Raw genomic sequence first — 17,723 nt, 5'->3', positions numbered from 1 at the left:
GCTGACCCCCAGGGGGCCTGAGGGGCGGGGTCGAAAGTGGCCAATTTGGCTCTTTCCATATAAACGACTTCTTCTCTGAAACTAAGCACGGTATAGCACCCATAATACAATGGTAGTATCCTTATAGTGTGGGGATTCAAAATTGTGCAAATGATAGGGCTAACCCCCCGGGGGCCTGAGGGGCGGGGTCAAAAGTGGTCAATTTCCATATAAATGACTTTTTCTCTGCAACTTAACATGGGATTACGCTCATAATGCAATGGTTACATCCTTATAGGGTTTGGATTCAAAATTTTGCAAATGATGGGGCTGACCCCCCGGGGGCCTGAAGGGTGGGGTCAAAAGGGGTCAATTTAGCTATTTCTATATAAACGACTTCTTCTCTGCAACTAAGAATGGAAGAGCACTTATAATGCAATGGTAGCATCCTTATAGGGCTGGGATTTGAAATTGTACAAATGATAGGGCTGACCCCCGGGGCCTTAGACGGCAATAGATGCGAGGTCAAAAGGTCAATTAGGCTACTATTTTCATATAAATTACTTTGTCTCTGAACCTATGTATTGGATAGCATATTTGTATGGTATCAATAGCATCATTGTATGGTTGTGATTCAAAATTAAACTTTGGGAGTCAATTTGCTTATTTTTCTAATTGTCAGAGTCTTGTGATAATTACTAACAAAAAACCAGGTGAGCGATACAGGCCCTCTGGGCCTCTTGTATTTTTGTGCAATACAAATTTTCATATAATTTCGTGAGAGAGCTTGAATGCAAATTCAAAGATTTTGTTAGTAATTGTAAAAACGTATATCAATTTTAGGTATTCACAGGTATGTTGAAAATAGCGGTGACACAAAATGTTGTAATGTTGTGTCCTGTGTGTGTTACTAGAATGACTGTGTTACACTGGTATGTTCCTTACAGGTTCAGCCTGATTGCCTCTTCAAACTGCTATTATCACTGGAGCGTGACACGGTAGATAGTCTATGTATGCTGGAACTCATCCACGGAGAAAAACCACTTAAGGCTCTGGTAAGCTATCAGCTTAAACTACAACTGTATAGGTAATACATACATACATTCTCTATAAATTGCTCGCTAAGACTTCAAAATAATTTACGAGGAAGAACCCTCTATAAGTAGTCAAAGATAATTTGAACTTGGATCTTGAGTATTGTAGTTGAAAACTATAGAGCTATGCTCCCATACATTAGTCTTTTTGAATTGATTCATTTTCTTCAACACATTTTATAAGTATGAAATTTGATTGTCAAAGTCATTTGTTCTGTTTTACTTTTTCTGTTGAATGAATGACCTGTTCTATATTTTCCTTTCTCTGTTACTGCATTTAACATTACATGTACTACAAATTAATGTTAATCATTGTACAGGATTTCTGCTATGAGAATGACCCTGACCGTCTGGAGATGATTGACGTCATCAACATGTGTGTGACGGTGATTGGCTACGCCCCAGACTCCTTTAGGAGTGTTCAGATGCTTGTAAGTATTATAGCAATTGATTCCATCAAAACATCATACAGATGTATTTGAGTAGGTATTCAAAATACTGCAGGCCTCAATTTTACACAGTATACTATAGAGAAAGTATCTTCTGGTCAATGTAACCTGAATCTCACCCAAAATTTGGATAAATTTTACATGAAGAAAATTCAAATTTCAAATTAACCTGTACAAATCTACATGTGAATGCAGGTAAAAATGCTATATGAATTTAGGTAAAAAAAATTCATTTGAAATTCAAGGTCAATCTCAGGTGAAATTCTTGACACTGAATTGATGTTTTTCTAATTGAAAATCATCATCTAAAATTGACCTGAATTTGCCAGAAGACTAAAATTGTATATACTTTATAATAACTATATCACATGGAAATGTTTTGGCTGTAAGCAGTAAAAAAAGTAATGTTTGACAAAATCTTATTGTGTTAAACTTACTTTAAGCATTGAACGTCTTTCAGTTGGCATTCATAGCTGTTATGAATGACAACTAGACAGAGGCATTTGTTGACATACCAAGGGATTTTGCATCTATAATGAATTAATCATTCTTCAAGGATTGAACAGTTGTTTTCTGTGATTGCTAGCATGACAATAGTGACGTCATAATGATCATGACGTCATAATAAGCGATTGAAGTTCATAGTCTATATGACTGATATGATACATGAAATGTATTTTGTTTTCTGCTTCATTTGCGTTTTACTGCCATCACCTGAAAATATGTGGTAAAAATGTTGGAAAATTAGTCTAAGATTTTGTTTCCATTTACAGACTGTATTAGAGGTTGTGGTGCCACGATATCTAGAACACTTACGTGTGGAGACCACAAGACAAGACAATCCTCCTGCAGCACGAGCAGAAATCGGCATCATCAATAATATGGGCATATCCATCCGAGCACTGCTCAGTTGCTGTGAATACTTCACAAGGTATGTGTCAAAAATGATTGACTTTAATGAAAAATTGTGTATACATTGTAGTTGTTAATTCTGTAGTATTATCAGATGTCTCGTTACTAGACTGGGTTGATTATTGGTGACCAGGTAGCTCAATTGGTTGAGCACTCGACCAATGTTCGGAGGTCCCGTGTTCGAGCCCTGATCTGGTCACTATATTTTCTCCTCTCCTGTTACACAGGGTTATATTTGTTTCTAGAAGGTGAAAAAAAGTTATTTTATTAAGCTATAAATAATCATTACAAGGAATTATTAGTTTGTATTTGATGCACATTTCACTTCTCTTTTATACATTTTTTTTTAGATCTTTCTCAATTGTTGAGGGATGTTTTGTGTAGGGATTTATTATGTTGAGGGGTGTTTTGTGTAAGGATTCGAGTTTTATGTTACTAACACTAACTCTATTAATAGAATTGGAAGGCTGTGTAATACCAGCCCTGTCCAATTTTTTTTCTGTTTATTCTAGGGGGCTAGGGGGTGAAGGTTTTGACTCGTTACAGACTTATATAGATGTTTCAAGCCTCCGAGACCTTAGAGGTTTGACTGCACATTTTTTCAGGAACATGAGTCTTCCTCAGCGTCAGCTGGAGAGCGACAAGCCAAATGTGAAGTCTAACCAGAGCAACCACTCGCCTCTGGGCGGGACTAGTTACTATGACGACAGGGAGGACTCGCATGCTAGCTGGTATGGAATGTTAACATTGCAGTTATTTGGTTGATGACATTATTTATTATTAAATAAGAATACATGTATATTACATTTGGTCAACATATACCCAAACTCTTATAGCTCAAAGATGAGTTAACTCACTCACCCCTGAAATTTCATGATGGACGGGTCTAATCTTTGATTTAGAAGAGCCTAAATGTGTTTTTAGGGGTGAATGAGTTCAGAAAAATTGTTTTATTAGTTCCTGTCAAACATTCAAATATGTTTTCCAATAAATACACTTAGTTTGATTGTAACTTACATATTATAATAGACAGATACTGGTGCTATCAAATTTTTTACATTTTAAACATACATTATATTGATGCAATCAAAATTTAAAGCACAAAATCGATTTGGAACAAGTTTATGTAGCACAATAATGAACTTGAATATATAGTTATATTGATATTGTAAACAACTTTTTTTTGTAGTGACTTAATTTCTCAATTTCATGTCAAGTAACTTTTTCATGATGATTTAATATTGAGATTTTATCTGATTAATAGACTGTGTAATGTGTTTTTAACATTTTGATGGTAATTAATTTTCAAGATTTCAAGATTTTCAATCTGCACAATGCACGAAATTTAACCACAGGCATACAAATATGCAATTAGAGCAATTATAATGTAGTACAAAGTTTCTTGCATGAAACGTGCTTTAATATTAGAATACCACTGAAATATGTTGTATGGTAACAGTATACAGATGGAATTAATAGAAGCCTGTTTTGTTCTAACACTAAAACTATGTTTGCAGTCGACATATGGAGGAGGGCCGTAAAAAGGTCTACACACAAGACAGTGAGGACATGGAAATGAGGACGGAGTTCCGTAAACCTCGCGACTCTTTACTCAGTGTCGTCGCTGAGTTTTATGCTACCTGCCAAGGTCGTCTGAAGGAACTACGTAAAATGTTACAGGATCCATCTTTCAGGCCTCCAGAGCTCCTAGATCATAAAGCTCACAATGTAAGGATAGAAATGTTCACTACATAATATATAGCTAGCATTTAACAGAATGAAGTGATATTGTCCATGAAATTATTCATGTAAAGTGTCATTACTAGATGAATGAATTTGTGTAGCATTGCTACACAACATCATTCATCTAGTAATGACACTTTACATGAATGAAGGTAATTGACCTTTGGGCTTTTTGATTAATATACAAAAAGTTTTGCACATTACATCAAGGGTTTTGATTAGAGGTAAAATCTGAATGATGTATTTGATTTGATATTTGTGCTTTTGTTGATAGATCAATTTTGCAGATTGACATTTTTTTCACTTGATGAATTAAGGAAGAGTAATTTTTTAGCGCATACCATGAAAATGTTGCCAAAAATGTCTTTCCCATCCTGTCATGTCCCAACCAGATTCAATGTGGAGGCAGAAGTATTTATTCCCTACAAACTTTTTGACTTAAATATCTTTGATTTTAATAAGAAAATATTTAATACCGTTGACAGAGATTGGCTGAGATTGCTAACACCCTGTTGAAACTTGCCCCCTACGATCCTGACACTCTGAGATGTACAGGTCTACAAAGGTAATTCTGTAACAATGTCCTCTTAATTGTCCGGAAACAAATCTAAGAAATCTAAAAAAAGCCTTTTTGATATGTTCTTCAGATTGAAATATTAGATATTACATAATACTAATATCCAGAATAGTACTTCTGTATCAACGATGCTGATTTAAATATTTCCGTAACTTTAAAAGTACATGTAATTGTCTCCAAATTTTTAAACATTTATCTTATTAAAAGATGACCTGATAGTTTATGAAATTTAGTTATTGGTATTACAGAATTATGTTAACGCAATTCCTGAAATCTTTTGATAATTTTTTTTTCAGATATATGACAGAAATTTTGCCAATAACAGATTGGAAACAAGAGGCCATCCGACCGGGATTGAACCTGATCTTACGGCGACTAGATAGACTCTTCAACAAGATTTCTAAGAAGACAGCTCTTAGAGTAAGAATGATTTACCTATAAAATATTTATTGTGTGTATATATGTGTGACACACCATCCACTGCTAAAATGAATTTTAAAATCTTTGACTTCAAGTCACAATATCATGATATTGTATTAATTACAATGAGATTTCATGGGCAGTTTATTTTTGCTATATTCACTGAATTCCGCAGATTCCAAACACTAGCAAATCATACTTACAAGAACAATATTATAGTACCGCATAAATTTAGGAATTATATGGATCAGTAAAACTTGGAACTTACCCTCTGTGAATTAGTTCTTAATAGGAAAAATATAATGATGTAAAAGGTCAAGAATTTAAAAGAAAAAAAATATTTTCATTTAAGCGTATATTAACTTTCAATTGAAATTATATGACTGTATATATTTTCATGAACTTAAATCTTGGTCTTTCTGAATTTATTTCTATACAGAGACAAGCAGATTGGGATGCAGCAGCAAACCTGCTAAAAGGTAAACAAAGTTTTTGTTGTTGTTGTTTTTTCACTGAAACATTTCCAAAAGGATCAGCAGATTTTACATGTACCTGTGCACATTTCACCTGTATCATTTTTAATATATTTCACTTAATAAGTAGATGTAAGCACTTTAAGTAAAATTTTCTTAAAACTCTTTCATTGTTTTGTAATTATCTTATTCAGAGTTGCTTTAAAACATTCATTGTATGTATAATCACATTTTCATTGATTGATGTATCACACTTTTATAAATTTACCAAATATGTAAATATATATATTTTTTTTCTTCTCAGACATATTATTCAGTTTTAAGTATATACAAGTACCACAACTTTAGCTGTTGTGTGGTTATATATTTTACAAAGGGACATAACTTATCAAAGGGACATAACTCTATGATTTACCGATGATTAAATATGTTCACCTGTGTAATTTTGTAGGTGTATTTCTCACACTGAAGAAGTTCCAATACATTGCACATCTCCCACATCTAAAGGTACCAACAAGTGATGCATGTCTGCATGTTCTAAATATAAACTACCCTGGTCACAGGTCACCAATTCCAGTCACTGGTGCATGTACCTTTTATTTTACCATACCTATTATTATCGTATATTTTATTTAAAATGTTTGAAAGTGGAATTCTTTTTAATCTGTCCATTGTTAATTGTCTATCTGTAATATCCAATGAACTTACCATCCTTTGTTGTGTCTTGGCCCAATTGTTTCTTTTGTAAGATACAGCTGTATTTGTTATGAAAAATATCTCAACTTCCATTTTGACTTTAAAGTTTACTTCATAGTATATCTTGTCCTGAGGATTATCAGGAGGTGGAAAAGAACCATGGGAGTATAAAATCGAGAATATTGCAAGTGAAAGGGGCTCAATTTAGCTGGTATTTGATGTGTTATATTTTAACTCTTTCCGTATTTTGTATTTTTTCTGGATTTCATCCTGGAGTAGCTTGTAGTCTTGCCTCTCGAAGGTTTTTAAGAAAATGCAGGAAAATATTTACAGTTGTTGTTTGCTAATTTATTTAATCTAGACATGCTATCAGTTAAACTTACTTAGACATCGATTTATAAATTGTAATCTGGAGTGAAGGTGCAACAAATCATCATTTTCTTTAGGATAATATATGTTTGATTTATCTTGTTCATCTGCCATGATATATTGTTGAAATAAATATTTATTTAGCATCCCGAAATGTTCATTTTGAACTTAAAATACTTTTCATATTATCACTGCATTGAAAATTTGAATATAATTGGAGATTTATTGTGAAGAAAAAACGAATATCGAGTGTCAACAACAGGAAAGAGAAAGGGTAAAATCCTGTCGACTATTATTAGTAACAGTAAGGAAGGAGTTAAATAACTAATACTATGATAGAGTAGGCTATTGACGTTACAGACAACAATTACTTTCCAGGATAATCCGGCCGATAGAAGTCAAAGCCTCATATCTAATATAATACAGGTAACTGTGTCAGTAGGGGTTGAAGTATGTTGGAACTGCATACATTTGGTGTTAACAGAAGTTATAGGCTCTGCATTAAGTGGTTTTAACTGTATTTAAATAGATTAAATAGATGTATCTAGCATGGCTGGTGCTCATCGCCTGGTGATAGGTATATAATGTACATCTGTAGCCAAGTCAGCTACGACGGAGCCAATCAGTGAATTAGTCGATGGCGAGACGGTTAACTGAAGACAAAGCATACTTGAAATGCTCCAGTTTGAAAGCTGATATGAATATAATATGGATAGATAATGTTTTTGTATTACATCAATGCATGTCTTTCTCATTGAAAGCTATAGTAGTGTCGCTAAGTCTTAGAGTAGTATCTTGTAAGACTAACAATCGAATGAACAGAATTTAATGTAGACTTACTATAGCAATCCAATGTTGATCAGCAGGAACTTTTGTCATGTGCTCCATTGCATGTGTTTGTAGGTAATTGATTACATAAATCTGAAACTAATTGCAATCATGTGTACAGATGTATACATGCATTATATATTTTATTTTCACTCCAACTGATATTATTCCTTTCTGTGGAACTATTACATACAAGTAAAACAGTGAATGCCACCTTTCAGTTATGACAAACATGTCCCTCTCATATAGGTTAGAAATCCTCAGAAGGCCATGTATAATTAGTTTTTAATACATAAGTTTCTATGTTCTGTGTGTGTCTGACCAAAGTATGTAATAGTCAAAGTAATAAATCAGTGTTACCTCCCCTATTGGTCTATAGGCTTATCTGATTACATCAACATATTTATTTATATACCTCAGCTATGAGGCTATATCCTATGGGTTTGGGCATATACCTGTAATGTTTCCCTAGATCCTCACGTTTTGCTGAATTTTGTTCCTTCCTTTACATATTTCAAATTAAAGTGGGGGTATATGTCTTATTAACATTTCTAATTAGTTAAGAAAATACCTATTAAGCTCGTTATTGACTTTGATCTATGAAATAAAAAAAAATGTATGAAATACATTTACTGTGATTGCCACATCTTAAAAGTTAGGTTGGTTTTGATATCCCGATTAGAAGTACATGTACATAGTACATGTATATACATTATATACTTAATGGTGATTAGGGTCATTACCTCCCTTGTGGAGATATGTCCCCTGTATGATATCTCTATAATGATTTTATTAAATTGTCATATAGCCTGCAAATTTAGTAATGTATAAAGTACTTTGATGATGTAATTAGACTGATATTGTGATTAACCATTACATAATTTATATGTATATTGTAATACTAATGGCTATTTCATTTCAGAATTTCTTTTAGTTATCAGAAACTAATTTATGTATGGTTATTAGAAGTGCCATGGAATTGTTATTTAGGACAAAAAGCCGTATGCATGTTCTCTATTGTTCAAAGTGTTTATCAAGACAGTGATAATAATAAACTTTGTAGTGTACGGTTGTTATGCCTTGGATAAAAAACGATGAAAGAATACTTATTGATCCTGAGTAGTTATTGTTGTATAATGGTAAATTTTAAGTTATTGGCTAAATGACTGTGACAATGTAACTCCACATTTTGTTTATTAATTAAAAAGTATTCATAACATTGTATTAAAATCATCCTTAAAAATCTTCTTTCCTGATTAATAAAATAATGATTTTTTTTTTCTATTTTGAAAAAATATTTGAATGATACTTTTCATAATTAATGTTGAAAGCTGAAAAGAGATTTTCAACAAGATCTTGGTGAAATTTATTTTACGTCATTTTTTTCAGACATTAATTGGTGCTGTCCTCAGCATCATATTGTCAGGACCAGGGGGAGCTGTACTGCCTGACAATTTGTTCAGTTTCCACGGAAGTCATCGAATCGAACACATCACTCAGAGCATACTAACTCCACCATCATTCTCTTCAGCTGTGGTCAAACTGGTAGCTATGCAGATGGCTGCTTTAGGGGTAAGGAAATATAATTATTACACCCTTGCAACAAAGTTGGTGGTGGGAGGGGGAAACTATAATGGAATCACCCTGATTTTTCTTCTGTCATCCACAATATTTTGTCCGAAGCTAACAGCGCACCATATTGTTTACAACATTGAACTTGGGTCAGTGAACAGTTTGTTCTAACAAACAAGTAAATCATTGAATAGCATGTTTAGTTTTGAGGGATGACAAGGGTCATGTTCCTTTTTTAACAATTGCTTGTCATTTGGTTGTCATTGTCACAAATAACAGGTAACAGGGACATCAGCTTAGCTATTGTCGTACAGTTCTAGATATATCTAAAATGTCTGTCTAACAAACTCCCAAAATGAAATTGAACATAGAATAACATAGATTATGCTGTTGTTCCTTGAAAGATTCCCCTTACAACTTATCCCGTCTTTGCTTATTACAGAGTTAGCTCCCTTGTTGGTAGGTATCGATTGTTACGTCATTATTTTGTGAGCGCAATTCATGTCGTTTTCTTCAAAAAGTGTGACGTTACGCTGGCAAACATATGACATCACAATCAATACCTACCCGCAAGGGCAGATAACTCTGTAATATGCAAATACAGAATATCAACACTATTCATGCTGTTGTTACTAGGAGCAGTTTTCCCTGGAGCAGATCTGTGGAGGAATGGCAGAGTTTCCTACACCAGAAAGATATATCAATATCCTTGTCAACTTTATCCTTCCCCTGTGTGTCCGTCTAGGCTGTGGCAGGCGAGGTAAATATATGATAAAATTTTGTCCTTTGCATCTGTCTCATTACATGCTGTGTGTGTACAAGAAGTGAATTTTAGTGCTAGCCGTATTTACTTTAATTCAATTATTACAGCAGCACACTGTTCAGTGGAGAGTAATTGGTTGATCACAGCTAGTGGTACTGTCATCTCTATCCTGTTACATTTTGTGCCAAAGAACAAACCTTGGTTGATGTGTTTGGGAGTGAATTATTAATAAAAAAAATTAAAGAGTGGGTTCCTTTGATTTGAAAAGATGTTTTACTAGAAAATTAGATATGCAATTCAGAGCATTCAGATACTAAGTAGGCAGATCAAGAGTTGGAGTGTTGCTCTTCCGAACTCACATGTGAACAGTCCACCTAAATCTATTTATTTTCTATTGTCTTATAGACACACCTAAGATGAATACAGAGGATGTGAAGTTTGCCCTACAAGTGAGCCTGAACATTCTCTGCCCGCCTGTAAAAATCCGCTCCCAGCAGCAGGGTAATACCAAAACTACACTACATCACCTGTCTATCAGCGAGAATCACCGATGTGGCAGTTACGGTCAGCTGGATAAGGCCTTTAAACACGAGAACGAGATGTTACTGCATACTGCCTATCTAGGTAGGTTGTTATACATACTGTAATGCACTTTATTTTGTGGAGATACAATATTTTGCATAATTTTGTACAACATCTCAAACATGAATTTAAAGTGAATAGTCGGGCAAAGAAAACCAGTCTAAATGCGTTCATTGGCCTTCCAAAAGTTCTCACATATAAATACGACGGTCAAGTTCTGCTTAGTTTCCCAGATCTGACCATTAAAGTAAAGAAAAGTTGAAAGCATTGAAAGTGAGGCTGCGTGGAAATGTACCACGTACATAGTGAGCCGGGAGGACGTTTTAGAATTTCCATACTTTAAATTAATTTCTTCGTACGCACACAGATTTTGACGAGAGATTTTATTTTTCCATTTCATAAGAAATTATACTGGATACATTCACACCATTTTCACCAACTTAAGCCATCCTTGCCCGACTGTTCACTTTAAATGTTTCGTAAATAATTGTAAAAAAGTATGTATCAATACACAATTTTAAGTTTATTCACGATTGTGTTGAAAATAACAATGACGCAAAATATTCTATATGAGAAAATGAAGTTGTTTATGTTTGTAAGACATAAATGCATTTGGCTCCATATGAAGTCTAAATGAGACAGAAAAGGAGACAAGGGGAAACACCTGGGACTGGCAGCACTATGTCCTCAATTTCATGGCCATGCATAACAAATAAACAGGTGAATTCTAATGTAATTTAAATAAAAAAAATAGGGGGTCAAAATAGCAATATCAACTTTTGTGTTCCAAACACTGGATCCTCATCTCTGTATGATACGACTCACTTTATTTAAGTAGTAAAAATGGGGCAAAAAAGTCATTCCAACAGAAAATTCAATGTTTACTTTTCAGTTTTCAGCTTTGACTGAAAAACAGCAGTAACAATTTTTGCCTCTTTTTCAACTGTATTTAAAGATGTTTTACTTTTAACACATTGCCATACAACAATCCTTTATTATAACTCTTAATTTTTCTACATCCGCTTAGGTTTGGAGATTTTAATGACCTGTTTTGACAAGGTGCTGAGCACAGAATGGCATAAAGTCACTCACTGCATTCAGAACCTTGGGTGTAAAAGTAAAGGTAAGCAAGAACAAGGTCTTCAATCTTTACAAGGAATGATATTGTTTGGAAAGCTTTGGTTTTGGTTTGGTGCAGTTAGTGTTTAAAGTCCTATCAATTGCCATATAAGGACAGTTTTCTCTGTACTGGGAATTTTGTGTATGCTAAATATATACGTGTTTTGGGTGACAGCTCCTAACTGTAAGCTAACTTTCTTTCGTAAATTAAGTTTCTTTCGATATTTTCATTTCGAAAAAAGTCTGCTTAAATTTGTTTATGGGATTTCTAGTTGAATGAAAATACCATTTTGTTTAAAGGTGCTCCACCGCTGACAAATGGTATTTTTTCACTATCAAAAATAGGAGCAGACGATTTAGTATTTTTCTTCAGTTAGAAAAGTTACTTACTTAACACCATTACCACCATTGAAAAGTTAGAACTTCTAATTTTAGTTAAAGTTTAAAATATGAAAAATAATTAATTGCATCCCGAAAAAATTCCGTGGCACTATATCCTATATGGAATGAAGAACTGATTGTGCATGCACCAAAGGCAAAATAAACTATGTCATATTATATTTTGTGTTAATTAGGCATATATATACATGACTAAACACCAATTATTGTTCAAATGATGAATATCATCAATGCTCTGTCGGCGGTGGAGCATCTTTAATATAAGCAAAGTTGATATTAATTTGTGAGACAAACGTATGAATCGCGCCAGAAAGAATGCAGGTTTACATTATAATGATGACATTGTCTAACACAATACATTGTTTCTGAGAACCATTAAATATTGCTAATTTACCATTTGTTTCATTTGATCCAGTTTCCCTGCCTATGTGGAAGTTCCTGGACTTTGTGGTTACCTACCGACCATCCATCTTCCTGTTACTCCAGCCATTCATAAGATACAAGGTAGGGCATTGAGTACATACTGTATATACAGTAGGGCATTAAGTATATATATATGTGTGTCAAGCATTTAGAATCAGCAAAGTGCCTCTAATCATTTAAAGATCTCCATTTTGTCACTGTTTCTGATTACCTGGTATTATAAATGCAGTTTTCTGGGGAAATACACCAAATGAAATTAATTTCGAAGAATGATGGATTTTCGTACCTATATTTGCATTATTTGGTATTTTGATTGAAACATAAAAAAATGAAATAGTATAATTTTATTTCAGTGTAACATTTGTGGTATGAAGGGTGCTAAGAAGATTTAATACTGCTGGAAATGTAAATTGATTGCGATAAATGTTTAGATTTTGATTTCAATAATGATGTTATTATTTCCTACATTTTCAGATTATGCGTATCAATTGTGATACTGCCCAGGAGTACTATATACAGCAGACTATTAAGGATAAGATGCTTGGCTACAGCTTCACGCACCCCAAGTGTAACGCCAGCATCCTACTTCAGCTGGCGGTGGAATTACAGACCCTCAAAGACGAGTTCCACGCTGTAGGAGCAGGTACGTGTTCTTTATATAAACCTCAGTGTAATGTCAGTATCCTACTCCACAGACCCTCAAAGACGAGTTCCACACTGTAGGAGCAGGTAGGTGTTCTTTATATAAACCTCAGTGTAATGTCAGTATCCTACTCCACAGACCCTCAAAGACGAGTTCCACACTGTAGGAGCAGGTAGGTGTTCTTTATATAAACCTCAGTGTAATGTCAGTATCCTACTCCACAGACCCTCAAAGACGAGTTTCACACTGTAGGAGCAGGTAGGTGTTCTTTATATAAACCTCAGTGTAATGTCAGTATCCTACCCCACAGACCCTCACAGACGAGTTCCACACTGTAGGAGCAGTCAGGTGTTCTTTATATAAACCTCAGTGTAATGTCAGTATCCTACTCCACAGACCCTCAAAGACGAGTTTTACACTGTAGGAGCAGTCAGGTGTTCTTTATATAAACCTCAGTGTAATGTCAGTATCCTACTCCACAGACCCTCATAGACGAGTTCCACACTGTAGTAGGAGCAGGTAGGTGTTCTTTATATAAACCTCAGTGTAATGTCAGTATCCTACCCCACAGACCCTCACAGACGAGTTCCACACTGTAGGAGCAGGTACGTGTTCTTTATATAAACCTCAGTGTAATGTCAGTATCCTACTCCACAGACCCTCACAGACGAGTTTCACACTGTAGGAGCAGGTAGGTGTTCTTTGTTCTTTAAATAAACCTCAGTATAATGTCAGTATCCTACTCCACAGACCCTCACAGACGAGTTCCACACTGTAGGAGCAGGTAGGTGTTCTTTATATAAACCTCAGTGTAATGTCAGTATCCTACTCCACAGACCCTCACAGACGAGTTCCACACTGTAGGAGCAGGTAGGTGTTCTTTATATAAACCTCAGTGTAATGTCAGTATCCTACTCCACAGACCCTCACAGACGAGTTCCACACTGTAGGAGCAGGTAGGTATATCATATACAAATCTCAAAGTGTAATAGCAGTATCATTCTCCGAACTAGCTGTGGGTCCATATGTCCTAAAGAAGGGTCGTGAGTTCAGCACTTTCGGGGTAGGTAGGAAATAGAAAATGGTTTCTTAAGAGGCTTTGTGGTAATGATTTCTATAAAGAATGCATTTCAAAATATGAAAAGTGTGTTATATTAAGTAGTTACTGGGGAAAATAGTACGTGGCATAGAAGGATGTGAAATAATTCACATGCCCTTGCTGCTGTAGCATGCTGGGATGAAGGGCTACAAAGTTTCTCCAAATGACCTTGTCCTTCATTCAAGATCACAGGGGTCAAAAAGGCTAAAACATATTTTTAACAACTTCTGAATAACTAAGAGACCTAGAGACATGATGTTTGGCCTGTAGTATACTAGGATAAAGAGCTACCTTGTTTCTTTTAAGATCAAAGTCATGAAATAATTTGGAAACTTAAAGCTTCAAATAAGGGGTATGTTGTATTGCCTTAATTTTTAGCCGCTACTGTATACTGTGGCTATGTTGTTTTGTGCCCAAAGTCAGATGACTGTTAAGGCCCATGGGCCCCTTGTTCATACTACTGTTGAGATGAGGGAAATGATAGAATTGAAGAATTAATAAACTATTAAAAGATGTGTTTATCAGGGTTGTCAAGAAATTTTCCACAGTTCATGAGAGTTGTAGGATGGGAGTTAAAGATCGATGGAGTGATGAAAGGAAATGGTCATCAATTTGATACATTGAAATATCATGTTTGTTCATTTCATCAATAGGGGAGTTCCGATCTGCTTCTGCCACTGATACCACAGAAAGATCAGACATGCCTTTGACACAGATTCCAGAGCAGCGACGACAAGCTAGCATTACAGACATAGCTGTGGAGATAATTAACCCTGTATCTAAACCAACACTGGCTTCGATTGGGAAAAAGGCTAGCAGAGGTCAGTAGGGATAAATGATTACCGTCACATATATCATATGATGTTGTTTTGAATTTGAAATGTGTATTCAGAGATAAATGTGAATGGAATGATGGTTACGTTTTAAGTTGGGTGGTGTTCATTAAACTCAATGATCATATTATTAAAGATGCTCCACCGCCGACAAAGCATAAATGATATTCATCATTTGAACAATAATTGGTGTTTAATCGTGTATATATATGCCTAATTAACACAAAAATAATATAAAATAATTTACTTCGCCTTTGGTGCATGCGCAATCAGAACTTCATTCCATATAGGATATAGTGCCACGGATTTTTTTCGGGATGCAATTAATTATTTTTTTTTTATATTTTTAACTTGAAGTAAAATTAGAAGCTCAAACTTTTCAATGGTGGTAATGGTGTAAAGTAAGTAACTTTTGTAACTGAAGAAAAATACTAAATCGTCTGCTCCTGATTTTGATAGTGAAAAAATACCATTTGTCAGCGGTGGAGCATCTTTAATGTATACATGTAGTTGCTAATATTCGCAGGGATTTCAATTTCGCTGATATCGCGAGTTCAGCAAAAGTCGCAAAATTAAATACCTTGCGAATTACTCTGAAAAAGACATACGTTTCACTCGTTAAGTATGCTCGTTCTGTAAAATTATTAGACTCTATAGATACATTGTGTAGGTTTTACTGCTAGACAATCTTTATGTAAACTATGTCCACAAATAAATCTATGTAAACTATGTCCGCAAATACATCTGCAATGTACTCATAGAACTTTGTTAGCACAACCTGTTGGTCGTTTGATGACCATTCATGCAGTTTGCTGTAGCATTAAAGGGCGTAGCAACTGTATACGAATCGCTTTTGGATTTCAGCCACGATATTTTCCCAGTCGAGTTCCAGTACAGGTGCTCCATTTAAGACAACAGTTGTAACCTCTAGTCTGGACAGTACTAGTCCTGTTTTGTCAGAGAGAAAAGTCAGTCGTAGGATTTCTGCCAAAGATGGTAGCAACATCCTGGAGAAATTCAGAAGACCAACAATGGAGGATATTTCTCCTGGAGGTAAATTTTAGATTTAATGTTTCTATACCCTTGTTAAAATAGAAAGATAAACAATGATTCTAAAGTCATCGTGTGTGAATTACGTGTAATTTGTAAACTCGGCCACAACTGTAATAAAGTGTACGAAATGTGACATGAAACTGTGCAGATGTCTGTGCAGATGTATGACAATGTTGGAAATGGAAATGGCTACAACTTTTGCCAAATTCTGAGGTTTCCTGCTATAAAAAGAGAGCTAACATCAGCGATTTTCGTGTGAAATAAACGTGGACTATTGACGGCACATGCTTATGTTATAATAATTAATGCCATACATTCAATATTAAGCACTCAGGGATATCATACCTGCTTTAGACATTGTTAAGCTCTTTCTGATACCGAATGGCCTGATGGGCTTACGATCAGCGCCGAATTTGAAAATGTTCTTTTTCGTGTTTCAATCCTGTTGTCAACTTCGGGACAGTGTGACGCCAACATAATAAAGTGTCCTACCTGTTATAGATACCATTGTGATGTCGGAGGCCAGCAAGATACAGCGACAGCCAAACATCGTACTGAGATCTCCTGGAGCATCCAAACAGAACAGCTTTGACGAGCCGGCCAGTGTACTGTACGAAAGTGATGAAGGGGACACACCTAATGGAGGGGGTAAAATAATTTCATTTAAGTGAAAGAAATAGTTTCGATGAATTTACTGTTTCGATGGGTTGAATATATGACAACCTGTAGTGTTCGCGATTTTGCGGAACATTGATGTGGTCGCGAAAATTTCATCTGCGAAATAATAAACATTAGATAAGCAGTGTGCGTTCTCTTAGCAATTTCGATTCGGGTTTTGAGTTTGTCAAATTGCAAAATTTTTAACACGCAAAAATAACTGACTATATTTTATGGCTTTTTCAGTATATCGGTTTGAAGATACAAATCCATACTATATTAAAGGTCCATTACCTTTCCAAAAAGGCATTTATTTTTTAAAATGGAAATATAAAACGAGATTGATAATTTTGTATAATCGCAAAAGTTATTAACTTACCGTTAATACTACAAGTGTCATCACCTTCTGAACAATTCAATAAAAATAGATAAAATGTTAAAGATGCTCCACCGCTGACAAATGGTATTTTTTCACTATCAAAAACAGGAGCAAACGATTTAGTATTTTTCTTCGGTTACAAAATTTATTTACTTTACACCATTACCACCATTGAAAAGTTTTAGCTTCTAATTTTAATTCAAGTTTAGAATATAAAAAATAATAAATTGCATCCCGAAAAAATTCCCTGGCACTATATCCTATATGGAATGAAGTACTGATCGCGCATGCACCAAAAGCAAAACAAAATATTTTATATTATTTTTGTGTTTATTAGACATACATATACACGATTAAACACCAGGTATAGTTCAAATGATGAATATCATTTATGCTCGTTCGGCGGTGGAGCATCTTTAATTTTCATAAAGCGGGTCGTCTGATGTTTCTCGCCGTCGTCCTAAATACCGCGCGGTAGTTGACTATCAATGCGCCAGACGGCAAAACAGCGAATTCACTCTTCAATGTTTTCATATATAACGCAGGAAATCTAGCGTATGTTTGGTGTTGTAACCTCATCTTAGGCCATCGTTATATATTTTAAGATGTTATTAATGTTATTTAAGAAACCTTTATTTTTTTGCTCTGGAAAGGTACTAAC

The 17,723-nt window shown here is 34.8% G+C and overlaps 1 protein-coding gene across 8 annotated transcripts in view; it reads left to right on the top strand.

Moving 5' to 3' along the window:
* LOC138321742 (protein unc-80 homolog) overlaps nucleotides 1-17,723 on the top strand; it is a 59,783-nt gene that overhangs the window by 40,205 nt on the left and 1,855 nt on the right. For 4 of the 8 annotated variants that reach the window (XM_069265664.1, XM_069265669.1, XM_069265662.1 and 1 more), the window contains 19 exons: nucleotides 927-1,034; nucleotides 1,394-1,504; nucleotides 2,296-2,453; nucleotides 2,947-3,165; nucleotides 3,952-4,162; nucleotides 4,663-4,742; nucleotides 5,051-5,174; nucleotides 5,614-5,653; nucleotides 6,099-6,154; nucleotides 7,091-7,138; nucleotides 8,930-9,112; nucleotides 9,749-9,872; nucleotides 10,281-10,499; nucleotides 11,485-11,580; nucleotides 12,391-12,479; nucleotides 12,873-13,041; nucleotides 14,794-14,961; nucleotides 15,838-16,026; nucleotides 16,528-16,674. In XM_069265664.1, coding sequence (XP_069121765.1) covers nucleotides 927-1,034; nucleotides 1,394-1,504; nucleotides 2,296-2,453; nucleotides 2,947-3,165; nucleotides 3,952-4,162; nucleotides 4,663-4,742; nucleotides 5,051-5,174; nucleotides 5,614-5,653; nucleotides 6,099-6,154; nucleotides 7,091-7,138; nucleotides 8,930-9,112; nucleotides 9,749-9,872; nucleotides 10,281-10,499; nucleotides 11,485-11,580; nucleotides 12,391-12,479; nucleotides 12,873-13,041; nucleotides 14,794-14,961; nucleotides 15,838-16,026; nucleotides 16,528-16,674 — 2,539 coding nt within the window. Of the gene's footprint in view, nucleotides 1-926; nucleotides 1,035-1,393; nucleotides 1,505-2,295; nucleotides 2,454-2,946; nucleotides 3,166-3,951; nucleotides 4,163-4,662; nucleotides 4,743-5,050; nucleotides 5,175-5,613; nucleotides 5,654-6,098; nucleotides 6,155-7,090; nucleotides 7,139-8,929; nucleotides 9,113-9,748; nucleotides 9,873-10,280; nucleotides 10,500-11,057; nucleotides 11,176-11,484; nucleotides 11,581-12,390; nucleotides 12,480-12,872; nucleotides 13,042-14,793; nucleotides 14,962-15,837; nucleotides 16,027-16,527; nucleotides 16,675-17,723 lie in introns of those variants that run through there. The other 4 variants (XM_069265666.1, XM_069265663.1, XM_069265668.1 and 1 more) reach the window with 4 other exon arrangements.

Source organism: Argopecten irradians, chromosome 4 (assembly GCF_041381155.1).
Source record: "Argopecten irradians isolate NY chromosome 4, Ai_NY, whole genome shotgun sequence".
NCBI classification, from domain to species: domain Eukaryota; kingdom Metazoa; phylum Mollusca; class Bivalvia; order Pectinida; family Pectinidae; genus Argopecten; species Argopecten irradians.
The sequence above is the reverse complement of the archived record's forward strand: the minus strand, read 5'-3'. Positions and strand labels throughout refer to the sequence as shown.